Here is a 24,787-nt window from a genome sequence, read left to right as displayed (position 1 = left end):
ACAAATATTTTAAGGTAAGACCCTATATAATAGAGAGAGAACCCCAACAATAGATGACCCCCTGTGAGCAAGCACTTGGTGATAGTGGGAAGAAAAAACTCCCTTTAAACGAGTAGAACTGGGCTCAGAGATGGACAGCCATCTGCCATGACTGGTTGGCGGTAAGGGGAAGAAGATTCAGCCAACTTTCAGGCTCCTCTTCTGTGGAACCAGTTCCCAGTTTGCATTTGGGAGACAGACACATTCTCTTCTTCTGAGATTAGGCTTAAAATGTTCCTATTTCAACAAATTGGGGCTGGTTTGGGTGACCCTGAGCCCTCTCTTAGTTAATCTGCAATAGCTCTGGACTGCTGGGGGCTTCTCATGATCCACTGTTTGTTTCTTCTTCACTCACTTCTGTTTCACTCTCCATGCTGTATTTCATCGTTAATTTTAAACTCTGGCTGTCTCCCATGTGTGTCTTTTGTGCTATCCTCTCTCTGCTCTCTTCAAGGCAGATGGCTACCCCTCCCTGGTTTTGCTGGAGGTTTCTTTATGCAAGGGAGTTTTTCCTTCCCACTGTCACCCAGTACTTGCTGCTAGGAGGTTTTCTGATTATTCGAGTTTTCTATTTATTATTGTAGTCTACGTGCAATATAAAGCTCCTTGAGATATAGTGATTTGGTTTCTATATAAATGAAACTGAATTGAATTGAAAGCGGTGTAATATAAATCTATTTAAAGTTCATTAAAACAGTAAAGGAGATGAAATCCATGTAAACCAGCTCTCAGTTCACCTGTCAAAAAAAGACTGCATACATGCTTGTATATGTTGTATGAGTACACAGTGGAAATAGACAGGCCATTTTAAGGACGGGGCTTCCTGCTCACAGTCTCCCACAGCTGCACTGTATTAAACCTAATCACATGCAGTGTCCATGTTGCAACACTGATGTCATCTGTAATCACTCAGTAATGTATCAGTAATATGATCACTCGACTTTCCCACTGATTATATATTTTTTTTAAATGTTTGTTTGTTTGTTTGTGTGTGTGTGTGTTAAATTAGCACAGAGAGACTATCACACTGCAGCTGGGTATAATATGTTCCAAACTGAAGTTCTTGCAAGCTAGCTGCTGGAATCACCGTGACTACGTTATTTTTTGCTTCCCTGTAGCTTGAGAGGGTAGCCCTGCTGAAAATGCTGCGGTAATGTTGCATTCTCCACCTGTGGGACATTTAGCATTTTGTGGGGCTCAAAATGGAAATTGATTTCCGTGTTGGTCCCATCAGATTCCAAAGGCTTATGTAGCACCGGTTTTGAATTATTTTTGTACTCTTTTATAAAAAATAAAACCGTATAAACGAAAAATAAACAAAGAATCTTTAAAAGGTTTTTATGACACATAGGTAGATGATGTTTGAATAAACATCGCAGTTTAGAGAAAGCCTATCGATCAATAGGGATATACGATGCCAACGTAGAAATATCCAAAGAAAATAACAATAAGAAGCGCTACATTATCGTTTGTAATTCTCTGATTTCCGCTCATTTTGTGATGATAACTTCAATAATGAGATCCCTGAGCTCGCACGGGGAACATGAACGCATCAGCAGCCAGCCCCTCAGAGCTCAGCAGCAGTCAGATGCATGTTTACTTGCTTTGTCAGCGGTGTCCCTGCAGTAGTTATCGCATGAACCTCACCTACTGCTGATCAAATCTTTGGACTTTTATCTCCGACAGTGACTTATCTCATAGTCACTCCTTATCAGCAGTTTGTGGCCAGTGTCTTGAGGACTTTGATCGAGGGGGCAAATCGAGTTCACTGTGTGTGTTTTTTTTATCTAACGGGAAAGATGACGTTAAAATCCAATAAAAACGATCCCACTGTCACACTGGAGTCCGTGAACAGCGTCCGGACAGCCCTTTCCGATCTCTACCTGGAGCAGCTCCTTCAAAACAAACCAAAGTCTGACAAGGTAAGATGATCTTTTTTGTATATACCTTATTAATTTATTTAGACCCCTCTGATTTCGCTGTTCTTATTTGCTTCCGGGAAGCAGATACGGGGACATGTGATCGTTGTTTATTTCCGAACAAGATCTCTAAGAATAGACCCGTTTATGTTTTCATACTGCAGCAGCTGAATGTGTTGATCTCTTAAACAAAGAACATTTAGATCTTTACTGTGTTAGCAGCTTCTTCATTGCTCAGCACTATCGGTCAGCCTCAGCTTGAAATCAGCAGACATTGCTGTGGCAGTTTCAGTTCTCCATTTCTCACAAATTCACGCAAGTATTTTGACAACTTGGGGAAAACATTAGGGAAGGGTTTTTTTTGTTGGTTTTCTTTTAGCCATCATAAGACTATGTTCCTGTATTTCACAGAGTAGTATGAACTGTCTCATTAACCAGCTGGGCTATAGTGATATGAATGCATTTAAGAGCGGCAATAAGATCATAAGGAAGTAACATGTCAGCTGTGAAGTCGTTTCTGGGACTGTGCCTTCCTACAGTTTTGAAACATATTGTGTAATTTTGCTTACAGCTTACCCTGAGCCTCTGCTCAGGAATCAGTCAAGTAAAAGTTGTTTACACCACACTGCCAAACACACTGTTAAACTTGTTTGCATTTTCCTCCCCTTAAAGATCCCGGAGTTTGTCATGAAAATACTATCTTTGCCTCTAACAAAGACTAAGCTAACAAGTATGACTGAAAAGATGTCCCAGAAAACATGTAGATTATGTCGGAAGGGAGAAAGCCAGAGTTAAATCTCTGGCACACTTTAGACCTGGATTAGATTTCTAGCAGGAGACCGGTGTCTTCTCAGAATTTGAAAAGTCAGCACTGAGCCACTGAGGGAAATGTGAAAGAGAGGAAACTTTATTCCTGACATCAGCAGTTTGCAGTTCAATAGCCTTGAGTTGCAATCTTGCCTGCATATCTTTCTGCTCTGTGTTAATCAGCATGTCTCTAACTGAGGTCACGAGTGCATTATCTTAAATGGTGTGTTTAAGGCTGATTTATCATATTTTGTGTCTTTCTTTCTTACTTTTTTCTTTTTTTGCTCCTTTGCACTGAGTTATGCTTCTAATATCTCATGCTTAATAACTGTGTACTGCCCTACTTAGATAGACAATAAGGCATTTAAGGTCTTAAGGCAAGTTGAGGCAAGTTGATAAGCAGGACACGCAGAACTTTTGGCAGTTCTTTCCTCCTTTTTTTCCTCCTTTTTTGTGGAAAGCTCATTAACCACACAGTGTTCAAATGTCAACTATTAATCTCCTACTGTGTTTCTCCAAGAGATCAATCGAAGGGAAACAAAAATCTGTAAACCCTACATTGGGGAGGGCTGATGATTTATATTCCTTTAGTTAAAAACAGCAGATCATGTAAGAAAGATAAAGTATAATCAACTATTCTGTGTTATATTAGACCAGTAACCCAACTGTGTGCAGAAAAGCAAATGGAACTCCTGCTCTAGATTTTTATGGTGAATTAATTTATCTCGGCACGGATGGTCTTCCTCTACACGCCTGTCACCTTCTGTTTTTCACCCTGAAGAGACAAGCCGCTGATTTGAACGCTCTGTCTTTACCCTGATGCTCCTCCAAACTTGAAACCAGCATTAAAACTGTGGCCACGACCTGACCATACTTGTTGAAGGATAGCTTGTTACCAGTTACTGAAGCATTGCTCAAACCTTTAATTATATCTTGATCTTGTTACACTCCAAGTGGTGGAGCTGACAGAGCTCACTGTCAACATCTTGATGAGGTGAGTTTTATTAAAAGGACCCTGTAGCCCTAGTCTAAATCTAATTCCTCAAGAGATCAGAGACATTTCTGCTCCTTTCTTCAGACACGTTCAGCTGATTTGTGAGTAAGCGGATTACTCAATACATTATTGCGGATTCTTCTTTGTGTGTGAAAGAAATCACTCCTCACAGAGAAGTGACCTGACTGGCTGTCATGGCTCCTGCATCTGGCTCATCAGTGCAGGAGTAGTTTCTAAACCCAGAGGTGGCTTTAGAGCAGCTAAAGCTATTGGTGAGGTGGACAGTGATAACGATTGGATTATTGTAATGCTGATGATGGAAGGTAGATAATTTTTTTTTTTTTTTGGCTGAAGCAGTGCTGATGTGTCATATTCACGCAAGAAAGTTTGCTGATGCAGGCAATCATCTCTCTGATGTCAGTTAAGTGAACAAATTATAAAAGCTTTGATATGGTGCACTCATTGCCCGATCCTGGAGGGCACTTTACTCTCACAAAGTCATTACGTGGTATCTTATCTTGTACTCAGTAGATTTAATGTAATTCCGTAGTGTCTTGATTTGTCAGGGGAGCTACGTGGATTTCTTCTCTTACGGCGATGCTTACACTCTGGAAATAACTCGGACGAGGTTGTCCTGCTATGCTTTTGGTGTAAAAGAATAGCACAAATCTACACATTTGGTTTCTGTAGCAAACATTCAAGCAGCATGCTTCGTAGCGTATTCGTTTTGCTACATCAGTGCTTTGTTCATCACACTGCTGGTATCCATGACCACACGAACCTGGTGGACCAGATGAGTGGACGTGGTTAATGAAGTGTGTTTTAATGTCTGGTTAATTTTCAACTTTGAACATATGTTGAAAGTGCAAAGGAAACGTAGCTGTTGTGCTCACAAGAGCAGAAAGTGTCCGCCGCCGTTATTAGAAAGAGCAGTAAGCTAATGATCTGATCTGACAGAATGGTGAATTCGGTTCCCTGTATAATGGGAGGCTTCTTGTTTTTTAGTTAATTTCATTTCCTGTGATGTCATGTGATTCACTTGTTTTCTTTCTTCATTTTAACAGGCAGCTATGCAAAACTATGAGAATCAGGGGGCTGACTTTTACACCAACGGCAGTGCTGGACACAGAAATTGCACAGAGGTTCCCAGGATGAAAGAAGTGGCGTTTGAAAAGAGTGCTTCAGAGCCAATGGTATGTAATCAGCCTCGACTGTTCACACAGTGCTCGTGCTTTAAATTTTGAAGAAATGATTCCTCCTCATTGACTGTGGTCTGTGTCTGTAGGGGGTCACTCTGAAACTGAACGAGAAACAGCGATGCACGGTGGCCAGGATATTGCATGGAGGGATGATTCACAGACAAGGTGATTCAGCACATTTTGATTCTTTGGTTGTTGTTTTTTTACAGTTTGCAGGAATTGTGCAAGAAAAGATATTAATATAGTGTTCACAAGGGAGTTTTATCTGATGTTCTGATTAAGATAAGATAGATAAGATAAGATAAAACTAAACTAATCCCTCAGGTGGGTTCCTCTGGGAAATTTGGTTTCCAAAAAAGCACAGCAACGACAGAAGTTACAGAGTTACAGAATATTATATATATATATATATATATATATATATATATATATATATATATATATATATATACACACACATATAAATACAAGTGAATTGCACATTTCAAGTATGGAGTCTATTGCACCGTTGACTATTAACAAAAAGTATTGCAAAAAGTTTAGTTTGTTGTTATAGTTTAGTTGTTATAGTACTGGAGGATCAGTAAGACATCTAGTTTGCATTCTTTGTCTTTCCAGGGTCTATACACGAAGGAGATGAAATAGCAGAAATCAATGGAAAAACTGTGACAAACCAAACTGTAGATCAGCTACAAAAGATCCTGGTAAGCCACCAGCTCTTAAGTCCTTCCATTTCACAGAATCACAGTTTTTGCACTTCATTTTAACTCGGCATTCCTATAAAAACATAAATCCGTTTCTATTTTACATACAGAGAGAAACCAATGGAGTCGTCACGATGAAAATCATACCCAACATGAAGAGTCGATCCCGAATCTGCGAGGTAACGATACGACCGACAGACCATGCACAGCTTTAGTGTTGTGATGCTTATGTTGAATAACGTGATTCATATTTATTCTCTCCAAGATACTTTCGAGATTTGCATGAGTGAATCCAGGAAAGCAAGCTTTTCTGGTCATATTAGAGCACAGTCAAGTATTAGTTTGGTCACTTTTCTCGCAGTCTTTTTCTTCTGCATCTTACTTGCTTACAATGATTTTGTTTAGGTGAATCTGCTGTTAGTCAGTGAACAAACCAGGTGACTATAAACCTAGCTTTAATGTTAAGAACATCACTCATTGTTGCTAGTTTGACATGAAACACATTGGTAGTGTGTTTCATTCTGCCATCTAGTGACCACAGCATGTCTCTCCATTTACATCTTTCTTGTGGCAAAAAATGGCTGCCCTGTAACATACTTTTAAGTACAGACCACATCAACTTAAAATAGCTTTAAAAGAATTGACATATATTTCTTTTTCAGCATTAAAGTTCGTCCCTGTTGTGGTCAGTGATGGCAGTTTACTTTAAAGATTGTACTGCATTAATATGTAGGCATTGTTAATATGCTTTCCATACAAAGAACAGCATTTTTGGTGACCCAGATCACTCCAGTGCATCAATGTTTGTGCACATTTTGGGGTGTAAGCTTGTGTAAACGTCCACTGGAGTCTCTTGGGGAAACCACAAATACATGTTCATGGACTCTACTAACATTAGTAATCGTTTACGCTGAGGGGAACCTACACATGTTCCTGCTATGATCTTTGACAGTTTCCTCAAGGTTTGCACCCTTTGGATTTTAACCTGAGATATAAAAAGTAACAAATCCTTGATACTAGTAGGTCAATAGTTATTTATTCGCACAAGTTGTCCCTTGGTTAGAAATGTAGCCATGTCCACAGTTTGAAAGGAGCTGTCCAAGATCATATCATGAAATTGTTTACTAGTATTCTACTTCAGGGTGAATTCACAGTTATCAGTAGAATCATAGAATTGTAGACTTCACATAAACTATTAAGTTCTACAGATTAGTATGTCGATATTAGAAACTTTACTCCCGGCTGACCTTAAATAAGTGTTGGGTGATAACTGAACACTGTGGTAAGGTCAGCAGGTTATCAGTAGTACCTTACATAATACCCACTGTAAATGTTTAGTTCTTTTACTGCCAGGGGAACTAATAAGATTTGTTCACAATCTCCAGATGTACATGAGGGCTCAGTTCAATTATGACCCTGCCACAGATGACCTCATCCCGTGCAAAGAGGCAGGTCTGAAGTTTCAGACTGGGGACATCATTCAGATCATCAACAAGCAGGATCCAAACTGGTGGCAGGGCAGAGTGGAGAGCAGTGCTACTGACTTTGCTGGACTCATACCTTCTCCAGAGCTCCAAGAATGGTAAACTCTTTAATATACCAATCACATCACAAATCAGTCCAATTTTATTTTATTTATATAGCGCCAAAATCACAACAATAGTTGCTTTAAAGAACTTTATATTTTAACGTAACTGTAAGGTAAGGTACAATAATAGAGAGAAATTGCCAGCAATTAGACGACATCCTATGGGCAAGCACTTGGCAACAGTGGGAAGGGAAAACTCCCTTTTAACAGGAAGAACCCTCCAGCCATTACTGTGATGTTCTGTTTAGAAAGTGTCCTGCCTGGCATCCCCATTCTCCAAGCAGTACAGTGCACCCCATCACCAGGATGATTGACTGGGTTTCAAACTGCCCAAAGCTCAACCAAAACAATTATTCACGGGTTCTGCCAGGCTAAGCTCAATCCATCAAAACCCAAACCCTCAACTCATTGGACCCAAAGGATCTATTGATAGAAAACCACAAGATGCTCTTAAGAATGGTAGTGCCCATGCCCCACGTGGTCAGAGCTCTTTTGACATCATGTTAGGGATGTACACGATCTAGGTTTGCTGGTTTAATGTCGTGGCTGATTTATAATACAGAGTGAACTGTACCAGATATTCTCAGGCTAACTTAAATACCTGTTTTCCCTGCAGGAGGGTGGCCAGTAAAAGCAAGGCCAAAGAGGGCACACAGTCCTGCAGCCCATTTGGAAAGAAAAAGAAGTGCAAGGACAAGTACCTAGCTAAACACAGCTCCAGTAAGTAGAACACTGCAACTCTCAGTCCCACAGTTTCATTCATTTCTTCTCTGGTGCGATCTAAAATAATCTTCTTCTGCAGTTTTTGACCAGCTGGATGTGATTTCTTATGAGGAGGTTGTTCGGCTCCCAGCTTTTCAAAGAAAAACACTGGTCCTTATTGGTAAGCTTCCTAGTTCAGTTATATTATAAGTTTGTAACCTTTGCCTTTTGCTTTCCACATCACCGCAATAGGAAATAAAACAAGCAAGATGCAGAAAATGTGCACAGTCCTCAGATCAGTCACTTTTTTCCTGGGTTTCAGAAATAATTCAGTTTTCAGTTTTGTCATATGCAAGTTAGCACAGGGTCAACATCGCAATGAAATGTATTTGACGAGCAGAAGACAGTCACTCAGCAGAATGGTACAGTAGAAGAAAAAAATAAAATAAAATAATAAAAAATAAATAGAAAAATAGTAAAGAGCAAAATATTAATAAGATGTAGTAAAAAAAATAAAATAAATAAATAAGAATAATAATACCCCGAGAAGTTTTCATACCCTTCACCATGTAAGTAGACTGATGGCCTTTTTATTCCTCTAACGTGGTGCAGGTTGTTACTATCCGTGGACTAATAAAAATAATAAGATGTTCCTTGTTGAAACATTGTCCAGAATCCTCTGTGGGTTATGAAGGCCTGAAGTCTGGAAGCCATGATCATAACTAAAGAATAAATTTTTTTTGTTTGCAATTCTTTGTCAGGTTGTTACTGCTGCTGTGTGCAGCTGTGCAGCTTTTTTGTCTTTAGCATCAAAAGAATCCTGTGATTATCCACCACTGTTTTCTTTAATGGGTTGCCAGGTCTGTTAATGATGCATTTTGCCAGCATGGTCTGTTTTTTTTTCGTTGTTTTTCTGTGAGAGCTGTTAGGCCACGCTTAATGTTACTGCTTTTGATGTGTAAGGATGTCTTGCTTTACTTGCATTGAGAGCCCTTTTATAGTATATATGCTGTGGATTCACAACAGTAAATTCCAAAAACAGATGCCATACTTGGAATCGGCTGTAGACTATTTGCCTGCTTAAATTAATGAGATATAACACGGGAATAGCTCAGATGTGTCTATCAAACCGTTTTGAGTCACTTGAGTCCAATTAGCTCTGATTCCCTGTAAAATAGTGGACTACAATAGCTGAGAGCCTACACTTTTAGCCCACATTTGTTAAGTAACAGTAACTTTAATATGGTAAATGGTAAATGGACTGGTTCTTATATAGCGCTTTTCTACTCTGTCCGAGCACTCAATATATACTCAATATACTTTAGCAAGAAGTTAAAATAACATAGATTGTGTCTTCATTGAAATTGCATATAAGTATATCTTTAATCAACGGTAATGAAAGCATAATTAGCACAGTTTGGGTCTGAGTAAAATTTCCTTAAAAATTTAGCACTGTTTTGTTAATTCTGCCTTTTTTTCTCAGGGGCACCTGGTGTTGGAAGGAGTCATATTAAGAATGCACTGTTGACACGATACCCCGAGAAGTTTTCATACCCTTCACCACGTAAGTAGACTGATGGCCTTTTTATTCCTCTAACGTGGTGCAGGTTGTTACCATCCGTGGACTAATTCTCACTAATTCTTAACTCTCATTCTTCCGCAGACACCACCAGACCCCAACGTAAGGATGAAGAGAATGGAAAGGAATATTACTTTATCTCCCATGAAACCATGACCAAGAGCATCTCTGGAAATGAGCTGCTGGAGTATGGCAGCTTCCAGGGTTTCATGTTCGGCACCAAAATTGAGACCATCCAGAAGATCCACACGCAGGGCAAAATCGCTCTGCTGGATATAGAACCACAGGTTAGCGCCAAACTTCTTGTCATGTAGCATCAAAGCAGTTGATCTAAATAAAGAATACTGTGTCTGCCCTGGAGTGCTATTTTACCATTTCTCAGTGTTGCATAAACTCATTAAATGTTTTTATGCTTAATTTGAGAGCTTTTTTGTTTTCTTAAATTCTTTTTTTGAATTGAGATACACCTACATGAATTAGCTTCACTCAAAGGGAAAGAAAATGCTTATCCAATCTAACTTTTCGCCCTTTAACCTAACCACATTGTTAAAGTAATATGGTGCAGATTCAGCAGTCATATTATTAGCTATTGTTTCAGTAGCTATAGCTGTGTTTGCTATACCTACTATCCACCTTTGACAAACCAAAGATGATAATTTTATATTCTCCTGCAGTGAGTTGCTTTTGTACTCATATTCATGCAGCACAGTGTATAGAAGTGATAATGTGGTATATTTTAGGATAGTCTAGACTGAAGTAGTTATTAAAAATCCCCTAAAATCCCCTTTTGTTAAATAATGACTCAAAATGCATCTTTTTGAATGAAATTCACACTCCTTACAGGTAAATGTATGATTTTTATAATGATTTCATTTTTCAAATTATTTAAAAAAAAAAAACTGGGCTAACAAGTGAAGGACTTTAACTTGTCTTGTTTAGAGGATGTTTAAAGTATCAAATGTGTGAAATGCGCTGTACTTCATCAGTTCTTCTTCTTCTTCCGGCTGCTCCCTTTAGCGGTCAGCCGATCATCAGATCATCTGAATCCATTTCACCCCATCCCTAGCATCCTCCACTGTCCCACCAACCCTCTGCATGTCCTCCTGCAATGCATCCACGAATCTCCTCTGTAGTTTTCCTCTTTTCCTTCTGCCTGGCAGCTTCATATGATGACATGATCTGATATCCCATCTTGGACGAAGCTGTCATTGTTCCTACATCATCAAAACATTAGTTCAGGATCAACATCGCAACTGACAAATGACTTTGTCTGAGCATTCAGTTAGCATTAGACAAGAAGCTAGCTTATGCTTTTAAAAACTATCACTGGTGAAGCAACGTGAGTAACCTAAATTTGTCTAACAGCAAACCAAACTTAACCTTGCAGTGTAATGACATCACAACAACGTAACTGCTCAGTTGCGACGCTGATTCAAAACTAACGTTGTTGTGATGATACAGGAACAACACCAACACATAGATAGTAGATGCACCGCTCCATATTCAACATTTTTTGTACAGAATATCCATATTCCCTCATCTGCACATGTCTAAACCATCTCCGCCTTGCCTCTCCAAATTCTTCATCAAACTGCTCAACGTAAGCTGTCCCACTGATGTACGTGCTTCTAAACTACCACTAAATCCCTCTTGCAGACCTTGAAACTCTTGCGGACAGCTGATTTTGCACCTCTGGTAGTTTTCATTGCACCGACCAACACCGCTCCCCAGGTAATACATCTTATCAAAGTGTTTTAAAATCCCCAAATTTCCCAACCACAAACTGCTAATCATCTACATCTCCTCTCCTAGACGGAAAATCTGCAGATGATCCAGAAAGAGTCAGACGCCATCCTGAGCACATATGGACACTTCTTTGATGTTGTTCTCATCAACAACGACGTGGATGAAAGTGTTAAGGGTGTGGAGGAGGCCATGGAGCGGGCCACGTCCACCCCTCAGTGGGTGCCTGTGTCATGGGTGTACTGAAAGATGTTTGGCACCACTATGATACCTTCTTTTTGTCGAATAGCAGTGCAATATCACTCCTTTACGCAATGCCCCACGTGTCTGTGGGCTTACTTTTAGGTAAATGTTAATTGTCACAGAGATTTTTTTGCACTATTGCGTTTTTAAAAAGAAGCAATATGTTGACAGGGTTATCTCAGAGAGTCGAGAGCCTCGCCAGGGATGGTTTATTTGGCTGTTTAGACACTTTGTGCTTCAGGGACTAACTGGTGAAGTTTTGGTGCCGCACATCTTTGGGATTATTTGGAAAGTAAAAGAAAAGCAAAACGGGGCGATAACTGTGAATGAAATCCTCACTCTGACTTAACTGAGTTTTAACAGGCACATCCTGAAATTGTTCATGCTGCGAGTGTAGTGCCATATATCATTGTTTGTCACAGAAAACCCTTCGCTGAATCATTAGAGCCTCGCAAAAATGTATACCTCATATGTTACTAGAAAAGGCACTTTGAAACAAAAAAAATAAATCTCCCATCTCTGTTGCAATTGAGTCTTTGAATGTGTTTTACGTTAAAAGCTGTTTCTCAGACCTTACGTGGGATTATTTTTGACAGTTTGCTTGTCGTTAGGTCATCTCCTTTCATTGGATCACAAACATGAAAGGGCGTCTTTGAACCGAAATATAAAAGTCGAGGTTTAGTCTTTATTGTTTCGGTGTCATCTAGACTTTTTCTGCCTAAAGTGGTTCATCATAACGGGGCAGACGTAACACATACTTCAAATCTCTCTTAACATTTTGGTCTTAGATGTAGTGCAGGGGTGGCGGGGTGGGGGTGCAAAAGGTTCATGTCTGCCTGAATATTTCAGAGCGCATCATAGCTCAAGGCTGCCATCAATAATAGATCAAGGCGTGCATGTCTGAATGGTAGGATACAAGCAATGCACCTGTATCAACCACATTGCAATTCGTCCCTCATCCACACTGTGGGATAAACACTTACAGGCTGTACATGACAATGAATTTCATTCCAATTCAGTTTTGCACAGAGTTCCTGGCAGCAAACGCGTACTAACTGAAATTAAAACATGTCACTCCATGGACGGATATATTTATGAGTGTGCAAATAAATGACACAGTTTAGTTCTTAAGTCATTAAAGCCAATGTGGATTTGAAAGATATCAAAATTAAGTTGAAGGTAAGGTTTGACAGGGAAATCTGGTGTATGGTGTACTGGAAGCAAACACGTAGAAAATCCGTGCCGATTTAAATTGTGTCTTTTCAAGAATTAAGAAAAGGAACAAACATTTTTAAGTCTACAAATACAACTTAAGCTGCACAGTTTTTAAAAAAAAGGTGTTATTTCGTCATCAGCTGATTAGCTGTGTTCAGGTCTCAATGCTTTCTATACATATGAAATGAAAAAACAAAACATCATAATAACAAGCTGGGTTTTCTCAATTTTTTTATTGAGTGCCAGCTGTACAACATCTTCCACATCGTGACTGAGGTCATCGTTGTGAAGGGGATAGTTACCAGTGCATCGTTAGCCTGTGAGGGGGTGGGCAGTGAAGTAACGCTGCCTTTTGATGCCACCAAGTGGTTGAGTGTGAGCAGCTACAGCTCCTCTGCTGCAGGCTAACAAGAGGATTCTTCAGCTCTGTAACAATAACCCCAAACACCATAATAAGTTGTATTTGCCAAATTTTAGACCAGCAATCTGCACATTTACATGGTCTTGTTAAATTTTCTTCTAGTGTGACATTTTTACCATGATTGAACCTTATCAACGGACGCAAACGCAGAGGATTAAAGAAAACAGGGGCTGTTTGTCACCATTTCAACCTTACATTTGTTTGGTCTTGCAAGGTATTTCAGTTTGCGTGGTTTATTAATGCAGCAGAACAAGCCCACTGGTGTGTCACATAGGATCATATTAAATTTAACTGTGCTTTGTGTTATTTATTTTATCAAGGATGCCCCCAGTCTTGCACAGCAACACAGTTGTTGATTACACAGATTGTAATGGAAACACTATAGATATATATTTTTTAGCCAAAGGTAAAACATAATTAAGGCACATTGATTTCCATACACTGTGTTGATCCTGCAGCAGTGGGAGCAGCTTCCACTCTCTTAGGGTTTATAGTACATTAATTGAACTCTGCCTCGTTATCATCTTCAGCTTGGAACATCTTTGAAGGTAATACATTTGGGGCAGCTGTCAAGAGCTCTCGAGACCTACAAACAATAACTATTTTTAAAGGCTGACCTTTAAACTTCCTCAAGGTGTAATTCTGTCATCAAGATCTATTTGGACCAACCATCACCATCATGGTGATGGTGATGGTTGGTCCAATTAGGACCAATTAGGACCTTCATTATTATGAAGTCATTACAAAACACGATAAAATAAAAAGAAAGGCTGCAGAAAAATAATGTTTCAAATCCATTTTTTGTTGCTTGACCTTGACCCACAAAGGTCAAGCTTGTACCAGCCTGTCACACTGTACATATACAAGTTACAGTATCAAAGCTATTACAATGCAGATTTATGCCAGTTTGAAATGTTATATATATATATATATATATATATATATATATATATATATATATATATATATATATATATATATATATATAAACTTTAACAGCCACATTCATATTTACTATAAATGATAACCTAGGCTACTGCTTATCTCGCCACACCCCCTTTCGAGGAACGCCATTTTGTTGACAGACAGACCCGCCGTGAGAAAAAGCTCCTTTCTGAGGAGCTAGAACCCCAAATGTGACCGCAACATGCAATGTATTTAAATGAAACACGAGCAGATCCCCAATAATAGCCCCCACAGTTGAAAACGATGCTTTGTGGGCGCTAAAATGGCGTGTTTGAAGTCTCCGGCCACCCATTTCAACATGAAAGTCGCCGCGATTGACGTCACCGAGCCATCTTTGTCCACCTAATCCAGGCGGAGGGTTATTACACCTTCATTACAGCACGGTCTCCGACAGCACCGGGCTCTAGTAAATAGCTTGTCAGGTGCCGCAAATCTGTAGACATAGAGATAATTTTTAAAAAAAGAGGAAGAAATATATAGCGAGGAGACACCTCTCAGTGGCAGATTCAAACTCAGTGCTCCTCCTAGGATATATAGGCAGGCAAACGCCACAATAACCAACCAAAGGCTGCCAGAGGGTAGAGAGGAGCGCAGAAGGCACATCCACATCCATCTGCCAGCCACTTAGCACGCGCTAACATTTCCAGTCCGGATTAGAGCACAGCTGTCTCCCTGCTACCAGGAAAATGTAAGTACAGCTCGCTGATTTTTTTTATTTATTTTTTTGTCAAATCCGAATTTATTTAATTTGGTCCTCACGACTGGTGTTTGGGAGGCTTTGTGGGGATTTGTGGTGTGTGAACAATGTCATAAACTGAGATGGTTATTAATCTCTGCTGTTGTGTTGATCATGGAGAAATATCGCAGTTTGATCTCATTTCACAGCTGTCTCCTTCTGATAATATGACCCAAAAGTGAAGAGGCTAATGCGTCGGCCTAACCTTAGAGCAGACGGTGGGGTCGGGTTTAACTGTTATTAAACGCGTTATTAGCCTTGTTTTCAGTGTGTGTACAGTGAACGTTTTTGTCGACTGTCTTTTCCCTTGTTGTAATTATTATTAGTTGTTGTTGTTGTTGTTTTTTTCTTTTGCCGTGAGCTACATTTGACTTGAGCCAGCACGTACGCATTTTTTTTCCAGTTTGGACTGGTTTGATTTGAAAAGGACACCGTCTGTGTGATTATACCCACGGGCTAATTAAAATACATTTATTTATTTCTTATTATTAATAATAATATTAAGAAGAGAAAAGACGTCGTGTTCTCTAAAGCTGTGTCCCCTTGTTCAACATTTCCAGTGCATTATTCTTCCCTTGCCCAGTCACAGGAGACGATTTGGCTGATTCTAGAAACAGCAAGGACATAACGCTGAACGAGCCATACTAGCTGTTTGACCAGCGCCAGACTATTTGGATAGCCTGTTGAACACACCCTCGACGATTTTTGACGAATACACCATAAAACTTGTCAAAGACTGTTATTATTAGCTCTGAATTAGGCTTAGGCCTAGTTTACGTGATGTTTGCAACCTACAGCGGGGGGTGGGGATAGCCTAGCCTCCTACTGTATGTCGTCGATTGTAGTGCGAGGGCGGACAGCTGTATATCTCACCACATTTCATTGTTGTTGGGTCTTCGTGGGTAAATGAAGCATGTAAATGTCTTTCTTCACGCACCTTTATTGTCCATTTTTTGTTGTTTTTGACCGCACGGTGAAAAGGGGTGGGCTGAGAAAAAGTAGCCGCCACAGCCTTCACTGTCAGCATTCGCATAGCAGGCAGTTTTAAGGGTGAAGCAGCCTGGTTCCGACACACGACCTGCCATTTACCAGTGTCATCGTGCCTGTTAGCGTTTTCTCTTTGGGCTCTGAGTTACATTTGTCGACATATTTGGTTGTTATTGTGCATTTAAGAGCTTAAAATACACCCTCCCTAATAAGGAACCTCCCCGCCCTCGACGTTGGCAGGCTGTAGGTGTTTTACAGGCCCGTCCTGCTCGCGGTGGACAGGGATGTTTCGTGTTTCCTGGTCTGTGTGGGTACACGGTCACACATGAACGTCGTGTAGGTTAGGATCCAGTGCCCAGCATCAAACAGACTGGGACAGACATGCTGGGATCAGACAGTTTCGTGTGGACTGCTGTTGCGCTGTCCAGTGCTGAAATGTCGCTCTCCAGTGCTGAAAATCAGGCGGCATGCTTTTCCGTGACAGCGACAAACAGAAATCAATTGCAGAGTTAAATGAATGTCTATCTGCCAACCTTACTCTGGCTTAAGGTAACCAAGCATAACTGTTGAAATGCTTCCTCATTTCATCAGGGCCCCCTGAAAACCTTAATAAGTCCCATCAGTGTTGCAGCAGCTCTCCACAGGGCAAGACTATTTTTAAAAGCACTATCTTGAAAGAAGGTTGAATATATTTAGCTTTCATAGGAAAACTGACATTAGCAGTGGACTGTAGACCAAACTGCATCTTACGTTAGGGGCTTTTATTAAATCAGAGTTGCATTTGCATTTTGTTTTTTTGTTTTTGTTGTTTTCACTGATTACAATCTCAAAGTGCGATTGAACTGGAACACTGGCACACAGATTGCTGATAGAGTCATTTATAAAATAACTATGTCTCCTTTTTTAATGTATTAAAATGAAAACAATATATCCATTGTTAAAAAATACAGAGAGCATGAAATCACTTTATTTAGTTTATTTTCAGTTTGTTTTCTTAACTTTAAAGCTTTAAAGGTTTTAGATTATGTTCTGAAGTTGCACACAGATGAGAAATGGTTGATCAAATCAGCAGCACACAGTTTTCGCAGGATGTGAAAGCTGGTGAGAAACGTCGTCACAGCACTAGCAGCTCTTCTTGGTGCTAGTTTAGAGGTGATGACAGCGTGAACCTCTGTACACATTACACCTTTATGGTGGGACTCACTGGAAAGTTGGGGGGAGCTCATAGTAATTATATATATATATATATATATATATATATATATATATATATATATATATATATATATATATATATATACACACACACATATATATATATATATATGCATATATATATATATATATGTGTGCAACTTTATTGTATATTCATGCCTGTAAATATACAGTTATAGAATAGTAGTCATACTAGTCTGATAAAATAAAATAATATCAGTATTTTGCACGTGTTTGTATTTTAAGGCAAATAAAATTATTAATATGACATTTAGCTGTTATAATTTTTCCTTGGCGACTCATAGGGACCACCAGCAGCACCATGTAAACTATTTGAAAGGATTTGTTGTTGTTAAAGGATTAGTCATTTGTGAGTGTGCAGAGGTGACCTTTATACAGAGTTTCCCCTCGCACTAGTGAAGTAGCTCAGTCACAGCTAAGGTATATTTCTCGTAAGATGCTACAAGCTTAGCTTTATCATAGAGTGTTTGTTCACGATCTTACTTTGTGATCATTGTTTTAGTTTGGATTTATAGAAGCAAATGGTAAGCATTAGATCACACTCCATCTGTGTATTTTTAACACCTTCTCACTTGCATTTCAGGAGTTGTAGTGACCGCGTTATACATTATACATCAAGCTGTATAATGTTTAAAGGTTATGTTTAAAATAGCCACAAACTATTCCTGAAAAAAATATTAAAAAGTATATTTGTGGTTGTAATTTGCGCCTGATGTCCATTCATTCTCCATCTCAGTCATGAGATGCGTGTCATAGAGGATTCAAAGTGGATATTTTTTTATTTCTATTGATATACTACAAAAACTTTGGATATACCTCAATCACAAGTAGTGTAGCAGCACAGAAAAGGCTAAAGTTTCAAATAGATATAAATGACATTTGCATCAGCGGTGACAAATTTAAGTATTTTTCACTAAGACAAAAAGAAGCAGAGAAACCATGTGAGAAACTGCCATGTGGTGGAACTCTGCACAGGAGGTTTAGAAATGGCAATGATGAAGAGACATCTGGGTTGGGATGTAGGGTCATTTTACCCAAGCTGTTTCACTATTTGGGTCCTTTTGACTTAATGTTGTGGACCATAACTATAACTCTCTCTCTCTCTCTCTCTCTCTCTCTCTCTCTCTCTATATATATATATATATATATATATATATATATATATATATATATATATATGCCCACCTTGATTCAAAAAGCACAGGGCTGCAGTACATGTTGACTTTTTAGCGGTAAATGACACTCCCACTCTGTGAAATGACACTCTCACTGTGGTCACCATTTGTACATAATGTCAAAGAACAGGCTCATCTAGCCCAAGAGGACAAGTTCAGTAGATTGATATATACTAGCATATAGAACTGACACATTGTGAAACCTCCACATCTGTTGCATCACACTTGATAGCCTCTTTAGGTTTTTGTGAAGATTATGGGGAGCATGACTCATTCTTTTGTAGACTTAATTTTCACCGCATCACAAAAAACACTTGTGGCTTTTTTTCCCATCTGTTGTAGAGTAATGAGGGGATTTAACACGATGAACATGCTTTACATACTATTGAATATTTGCATTTGTTTATCATCAGGTCTGCCCCAGCCGCCGGAGCCCCTGCACCAGAGGGAGGGAATCAGCCCCCTCCCAACCTCACCAGCAACCGCCGTCTGCAGCAGACACAGGCACAGGTGGATGAGGTGAGTACAGTGCAAACACACAGCCAGGCATTCATGCATTTCATTTCATTCATTCATTCCTCACATACTAACAAAAAGAACTGAAAAAAATGAACATTTAATAATAAGTAGTGGGTTTGACTCCTCTATCATTTCTCCAAGTCTTCAAACAGTTTCTGCTATAAAAATATATAAACAATATTCTATATCTAGTAACCCTTACATGCAGTCATGTTGTCTTGATGGCCGATTACACCACACTGCTCTGCGTGTTTCCCCCCCAGGTGGTGGATATCATGCGTGTAAATGTGGATAAGGTTCTGGAGCGTGATCAGAAGCTGTCAGAACTGGACGACAGGGCCGATGCCCTGCAGGCTGGAGCCTCTCAGTTTGAGACCAGCGCTGCAAAACTGAAGAATAAATACTGGTGGAAGAATGCCAAGGTGAGGTCATGCAGACATCCTTACTTGAATAGCAAATGTCTGTCTGTTTACAGACAAAAATGAAAAAAAAAAAAAAAAAAGGAATAAAAATCAAAGTGAAACAGAAATCCTCTGCAAACATGGAGCCAACTACAACCATCAGTTTCTGCTATAAACTTTGCTCTTGAGCCTAATTTTGTGTGTCACTGGTAGAAATTATATGTGTGCTGTATGTGATATTGATATTTTTAGTGCTTTAAAGAGTTTTTTTTTTTAATTAAAAATCTCTGTTTTTTTCTGGAAATCTGCTGATTACAGATGATGATTATCCTGGGTGTGATATGTGTGATTGTCCTCATCGTCATTATTGGTAAGAAGCACATTGATATTTTCTATAACAGATATAACAGTTATTTCAATGGTGTTATTCATTTGTAATCACATACATGTCTTTGTAGTTGCCTTTTTAATCTCCTAACCCGTGCAGCGATTTACCCTCCTTCACCTTTCCTCTCTTCTATGTCTCTACAGTGTACTTCAGCACCTAAGAAGAATTACTCCTACCCCAGTCTGATCCTAACTTCCTTGCTACAGAAAAAAAAACAAACTCGAATTGATGACAAAATTAACCGCAGATGATTAATTTACTCTCTCTATATATAATTACATCTCCCCAATTAGCCTTGATATAACACCCCTAAACCCGTCAGGGCCCCCACGGCTCCCCCACTTCCACCACCTCGCCTCTGGACCCCTGTCAATATTTGTCCTGTGAGTGTGTGGCCCTGTCTCCTTTCTGGGTACTCTTGGCTTTTCTAACCTGCCATACTGAGAACCAAACACTTGTGACGATGCATCAACAGAAAAGGAAACAACGATTGGCGATAATTGTTACATAACTGATATATATATAGTTCTTTGTAGAGTTTTATTCTGATATATACCGTTTTGTAGGTGTGTGTGTGTGCGTGCGGTGCGTGTGCATTTTGTACTTTTTATTTTTTGTATTAATTTTACGTATGCTTCAGCGGTAACTACTGCCTATTAATCGAAGTGTGTACTTTTTGCATGTTTTTCATCATCTTTCCGTCCCCTTGCTTCTTCTCTCTTTTTGGTGTATTTTTGCACAGTGGAGTTCGCCTCCAATCAACTGGGATACAAATTTTCATCTTGTCTGGGTTACTCGCATCCAGCAAAACAAGCCAGAGAACTAAAACTTGCATTTTAAAAAAAAAAAAAGTGACATCAAGTTACAGAAATTGGAGCTAATCCGCAGAAAAAACTGCCCTTAGAAAATCTCCAGGTTACTCCTTGTTCGGCTCAGGATTTCGATAACTTGATGCCGTGAAAAACAAAAATCAAGTCTTAGATTCTTTTATGGCTTTTTGAGCGATTTAACGCTCACTGATAATCCCTCAAGCGTACAAATAATGCATGAATTGTGAAACTGACCTAATAATCATCACCCCTCCGGACCCCTTTCCATGTAATCCTCCCATTAACCTCCATTTCTCTTTTGAAATTTCCCTCTTGAATAACTTTCATCTGTTGCGTCTTTTATGCCCCCACCCCACCTTCTGTCTCTCGGCATGCTTGGACACCTCAATTTCTTGTGATAATTTCGAAACTGCCATAGTACATTTGGACCAATGTCTGTAGATGTTTCTTTTTTTATTTAAATATTACGTAGTGTCTTATTTCGAAAACATTCCTTCATTGCAGTCTAGTGCAAACGCTCTTACTGTAGCACATGTAAGTGTAAGTATCTTGAAAAAAGAAAAAGTAACAAAAAATGCGATGAACCTATTGTCGAAAACGTCAGTCGTGCAAACCACTGGAGAAAAAAGTTAAATAGCTGTAAGGGTACATTTTCAATAGGCAGGATTAGACTTTGAAACTGTCCAGATTATTTTTTTAGAGGTATTATCTTAACACACTTACACACTCACACTTATATTCTGGAGATGTATTCTGTGAAGGTACCGTTGTGTAAATTGTTGAATTCGCACACAGCAACGTTTCCCCAGTGTGAACACTAAAAGGCCTTAGTCTTAGTCTTCAGTCACTTTTTTTCAGTAAGTGTCAATTATTTCCAGTCACACAGTCTCCCCCCCCCCCCCCCCCATCCCCTTCACACTTTTAGTAGGTGTGGAGGGACTGCAGAAGAGGAGTCTGCTTCAAATGCACAAGCTACCTTGTTTTTGATGGCGCTGTCTGGCTCTTCCATAGCCTGGTCAAAGCAGGTCCTGGTGCAGTAAAAATCAAACAGACAAACAAACAAAAAACCTCTCCACATGAAGAGCACATTATAAAACAAGACAATTCAGCCTCGTAGATTTAGCAACAGGGACAGGGGCTAATTAGTCAAATTCACAGTTTTAGATTTACTTGAGCTGTTTGCTAACCTTCAAAGGTTAGCTAGCGACAAGACAAGTAAGTCACAATTTAAAAAAACAAACAACAAAAAGTAGCATTCCTAAGACGAGCATTTTGCTAGAGCAGTGGTTTGTCTCGGTGTGTCTCCCTATAGTCAAGGCCTTTTTCTTTTTTAAATATATAGATTCTATTTTTTAATTATAGTATATTTTTGTGTGAAACAGACAGGTAAAGAGGAAGTGTGCAATCAGTACCATTTGCTGCTAACTGGCAGCGAGCTCCTCTTTACCTCTGTCTGCTGTGTTTTTTGTAATTCAGCTCTGTGCGTTACACACTGCCAAGCATCAAAGGGAGAGGCTTCTGTTGTTATCGCAGTTCTTTCTTTCCTTGGTGCCCTCACTGGTTTGGTCTTGAACTCTTACGTAACTTGATTTCGGCATCTAACTCCTGAGCGTGACCATTTCGGCTATTCTAGGAGCAGGAGAGCAGGGCAATATAGATGCACTTGATTTCTTTTTTTTTAATTTTCAGACACTGTGGGACACTAAGGCCTTTTACACATTTCATTTCTCAAAACCGCCGAAAAGGTTTCGCTCTCAGCTGCGGGATGATTTAGAATTTTCCCTCGTGGTTGTGGTGAATTAAAGTTTATATCGTGTTTAGAGAAATGATGTACCGGCCTAGCATTGATAAATGCTCAACAGGAAACTGCTCCGTTTATGCTTTACTGCCACTGATGCCACAGTCCTGAAATTTAGTTTAGAAGGAAATACAGCATTTCAGAGCAAATGTGTATAAAGCCTTAGCAGCCTTGTGTCTTTTTATCTTCCCCACCACCTGAGTAAACCAACCTGCCCCTCTTTGCTCAACTCACTTTTTGAAATTCCTTGTCTGCGCGTGTGAGTGTATGTGTGCACAAGTGCTTTAATGTGTATGTGTGTGTGTGTGTGTGCATGTGTGAGTGTTAGAATAGCTCAGTCTTGGGAATATCCCCAGTTTATCCTGACAGATTAGGCCGCTTAACTCTCAGAGTGAAGGCACGTTGTTTCCTTGATCACTGAAGTACGATGAACAGAGAGGTTACCAGAACTGTTGGCCCGTTCCAACCTTAACACACCCCCCACATACACATATATTTATCCCCAAACAAAGCAAAAGCAAACCACAGAAGATTACCAAAGACCAGAATTCCATGCTTATGCTGCCAATTGCCATCAAAAACAAGCGGATAGGAAGATGTTACCCAAGCTATCCCAGTCTGTCTCAGATAGCTTACACCCTTACTCTACCTATAGGAACTTTGAACTCGTACACACTGTTTATGTGGTGTGTCAGTTACGGCTTGTGAGTGTGCCATCCTACTAAACGTATGCAAGTTAAACCAAAACTTGAGGACCGCATGCTTCAAATCTCAAAACTACATTAGCCTTCCCCTAATTATGTGTATGCAGGTTTGAAGAGCTTCTTTAATCTGTAACTAGTTTGTAGACACATGATCCTATAACTAATTATAGCACAAGTCTTCTTTTTTGTGTGTCTCCACAATGCTGCCAATTTTTCAGAGGACAAAAAAAAATCAAGATACAAACTACAGCTATTAGACAAACCCGAGAAAAACAGTGAAATCTGCATCTGTTTGGTGTTGTAATATGGGGGTGTTTTGGGGATAAGGGGTCCATATCCTCAGGTTTAAGCCACTAGTAAATTCACCATAATATGTACAAGGACAAAACCTGCATGAGAAAAAGTAAAATTGGATTTTTTTGGCAATATCAAATCATCATTGGGTTACAGATGTGGTCCTTTTAGCCATCTTACAGGAGTTAACCATACAGTGGACTGAAGTGGTATAACACTACTGATTGGGGTAGGATTTGTGTGTTCTCCATAAATCCAGCTGTTGTCCCGTGAGAGCTCAACCCTATTGGTCACAATAGTGAAAACGAAGTGATTGCTCTCTTTTTCTGTTGCTTTACTGTCTGTACGAAAAGAAGTGTGCATAAATTTGAACACCGTGGCACTTTCTTCTTCTTCTTCTTTTTTTTAAATGTTGTAACTCATTCATTTTCAAGCGGGATGGGAATATGATTCACTGGTGGATATTGTCTTACGTCAGCCTCAAGAACCGTTCAGTGATCTCAGCGCTGTGTTCAGGTCATTTAGGGGGAATAAGTGTTTGGAGCCCCTTTTTTACAGGGCTCTTGAATTTGTAATTCAAATTTTGAAAGCAAACGAGCAAAAAAGAAGGAGACCAACGCAAAATCCGCAACCTTATTGAAATGTTCGCCATTAAGCCCTAAAGGGGGTGAACGCAGCAATAGGAGGGAACCTTTTGAGTCTCTGAATGTTCTTTGGATGGCTATCAGTTCACAATATTCTACTTAACATATGTTAACATGTTTCTTTTGTTCTTTTTTTGAAACCAAATATTGTGTTTTTATTTTGCATCAGTTTAGTAATAACTTCAGATGTCACTGAGTTGTTTGTGTGTCAGCACTGATGGGTAAAGGTAAAGAAAATGGGAAGTTAGAAGGGCGGGGGAAAGTATTTTTACCTTCCAATAGTCCAGAGTGCTTAGAATGACTCTACAGTTTACATCAGATTGCCGTTAGTATCTACGAGATATTTTTTTTGTTTAAATCAGGTTATTTTTGAGGAAAGACTTTTTTTTTCTTTTTTCTTTTTTGTCTTTTTGGGAGTGGGCTTTCTGAGATGATGGTCCATATTGCCCCTGGTCATCTGGCCTTACAGGAGGGACAGGACTGGAAGATCATGGGCAATGTGCTGGGCTGTATGTTTTTTTTTTTGTTTTCTTTTATTTATTGATAAATTTATTGTGCTGTCATTTGGTATGGGATTAGAAACTTAACAAGGTTGACTCAACGCAAAGGAGAGGAGACTGAATGAGAAACTAAAGTACATAAAATAATTGTAGTGTAAATCTATCAATGTCTTATTATATTGATGAACATCATGAAATATATGTATATTGGAAAAACTGTGTCTATGACAGCTTGTGCTTTCATTTGTGCTTCCTTCTCTTTGTCCGTGTGCAACAATGGGGAAATGCAAATGTGACTGCAAATTTGGGACCTGTGTGAATAAGCATACAGTTATTACCAATGCAAATGATATCCTTAATTGATCCTTATTATATGCAAGAGTGCCAAAAAAAACTATGTTGAGACCTGAAGTCAGAAAAATGTGCATCTCTGCATCCATTCAGTCTTGTTTATAG

The 24,787-nt window shown here is 39.4% G+C and overlaps 2 protein-coding genes across 2 annotated transcripts; both read left to right on the top strand.

Annotated features, from left to right (window-relative positions):
• Nucleotides 1-1,604: 1,604 nt before the first annotated feature.
• mpp1 (MAGUK p55 scaffold protein 1) lies at nucleotides 1,605-12,045 on the top strand. The gene is made up of 12 exons (XM_085175354.1): nucleotides 1,605-1,961; nucleotides 4,824-4,952; nucleotides 5,045-5,123; nucleotides 5,577-5,662; nucleotides 5,773-5,841; nucleotides 7,048-7,244; nucleotides 7,867-7,970; nucleotides 8,053-8,133; nucleotides 9,436-9,516; nucleotides 9,616-9,818; nucleotides 11,188-11,262; nucleotides 11,344-12,045. The coding sequence occupies exons 1-12, from the start codon at nucleotides 1,839-1,841 to the stop codon at nucleotides 11,518-11,520; spliced, it is 1,404 nt and encodes a 467-aa protein (XP_085031480.1). The 5' UTR covers nucleotides 1,605-1,838; the 3' UTR covers nucleotides 11,521-12,045.
• A 2,425-nt stretch (nucleotides 12,046-14,470) lies between these two features.
• On the top strand, nucleotides 14,471-24,547 carry vamp2 (vesicle-associated membrane protein 2). Its single transcript, XM_085175365.1, has 5 exons — nucleotides 14,471-14,807; nucleotides 18,667-18,772; nucleotides 19,036-19,194; nucleotides 19,492-19,543; nucleotides 19,705-24,547. Coding segments are annotated over exons 1-5 (336 nt in total). The 5' UTR covers nucleotides 14,471-14,805; the 3' UTR covers nucleotides 19,722-24,547.
• The last annotated feature ends 240 nt before the right edge of the window (nucleotides 24,548-24,787 follow it).

This window comes from Neolamprologus multifasciatus, chromosome 10 (genome assembly GCF_963576455.1).
Source record: "Neolamprologus multifasciatus chromosome 10, fNeoMul1.2, whole genome shotgun sequence".
Lineage (NCBI taxonomy): Eukaryota > Metazoa > Chordata > Actinopteri > Cichliformes > Cichlidae > Neolamprologus > Neolamprologus multifasciatus.
The sequence above is the reverse complement of the archived record's forward strand: the minus strand, read 5'-3'. Positions and strand labels throughout refer to the sequence as shown.

Excerpts from the sequence above, each read along its gene's own strand:
- mpp1 (XM_085175354.1), top strand. The coding sequence starts at position 1,839 with ATGACGTTAAAATCCAATAAAAACGATCCCACTGTCACACTGGAGTCC. Across the intron at positions 5,842-7,047 it reads GTCGATCCCGAATCTGCGAG|ATGTACATGAGGGCTCAGTT; the intron begins GTAACGATACGA and ends CACAATCTCCAG. Across the intron at positions 11,263-11,343 it reads CGACCAACACCGCTCCCCAG|ACGGAAAATCTGCAGATGAT; the intron begins GTAATACATCTT and ends CTCCTCTCCTAG.
- vamp2 (XM_085175365.1), top strand. Across the intron at positions 18,773-19,035 it reads CACAGGCACAGGTGGATGAG|GTGGTGGATATCATGCGTGT; the intron begins GTGAGTACAGTG and ends TTTCCCCCCCAG. Across the intron at positions 19,195-19,491 it reads ACTGGTGGAAGAATGCCAAG|ATGATGATTATCCTGGGTGT; the intron begins GTGAGGTCATGC and ends TGCTGATTACAG.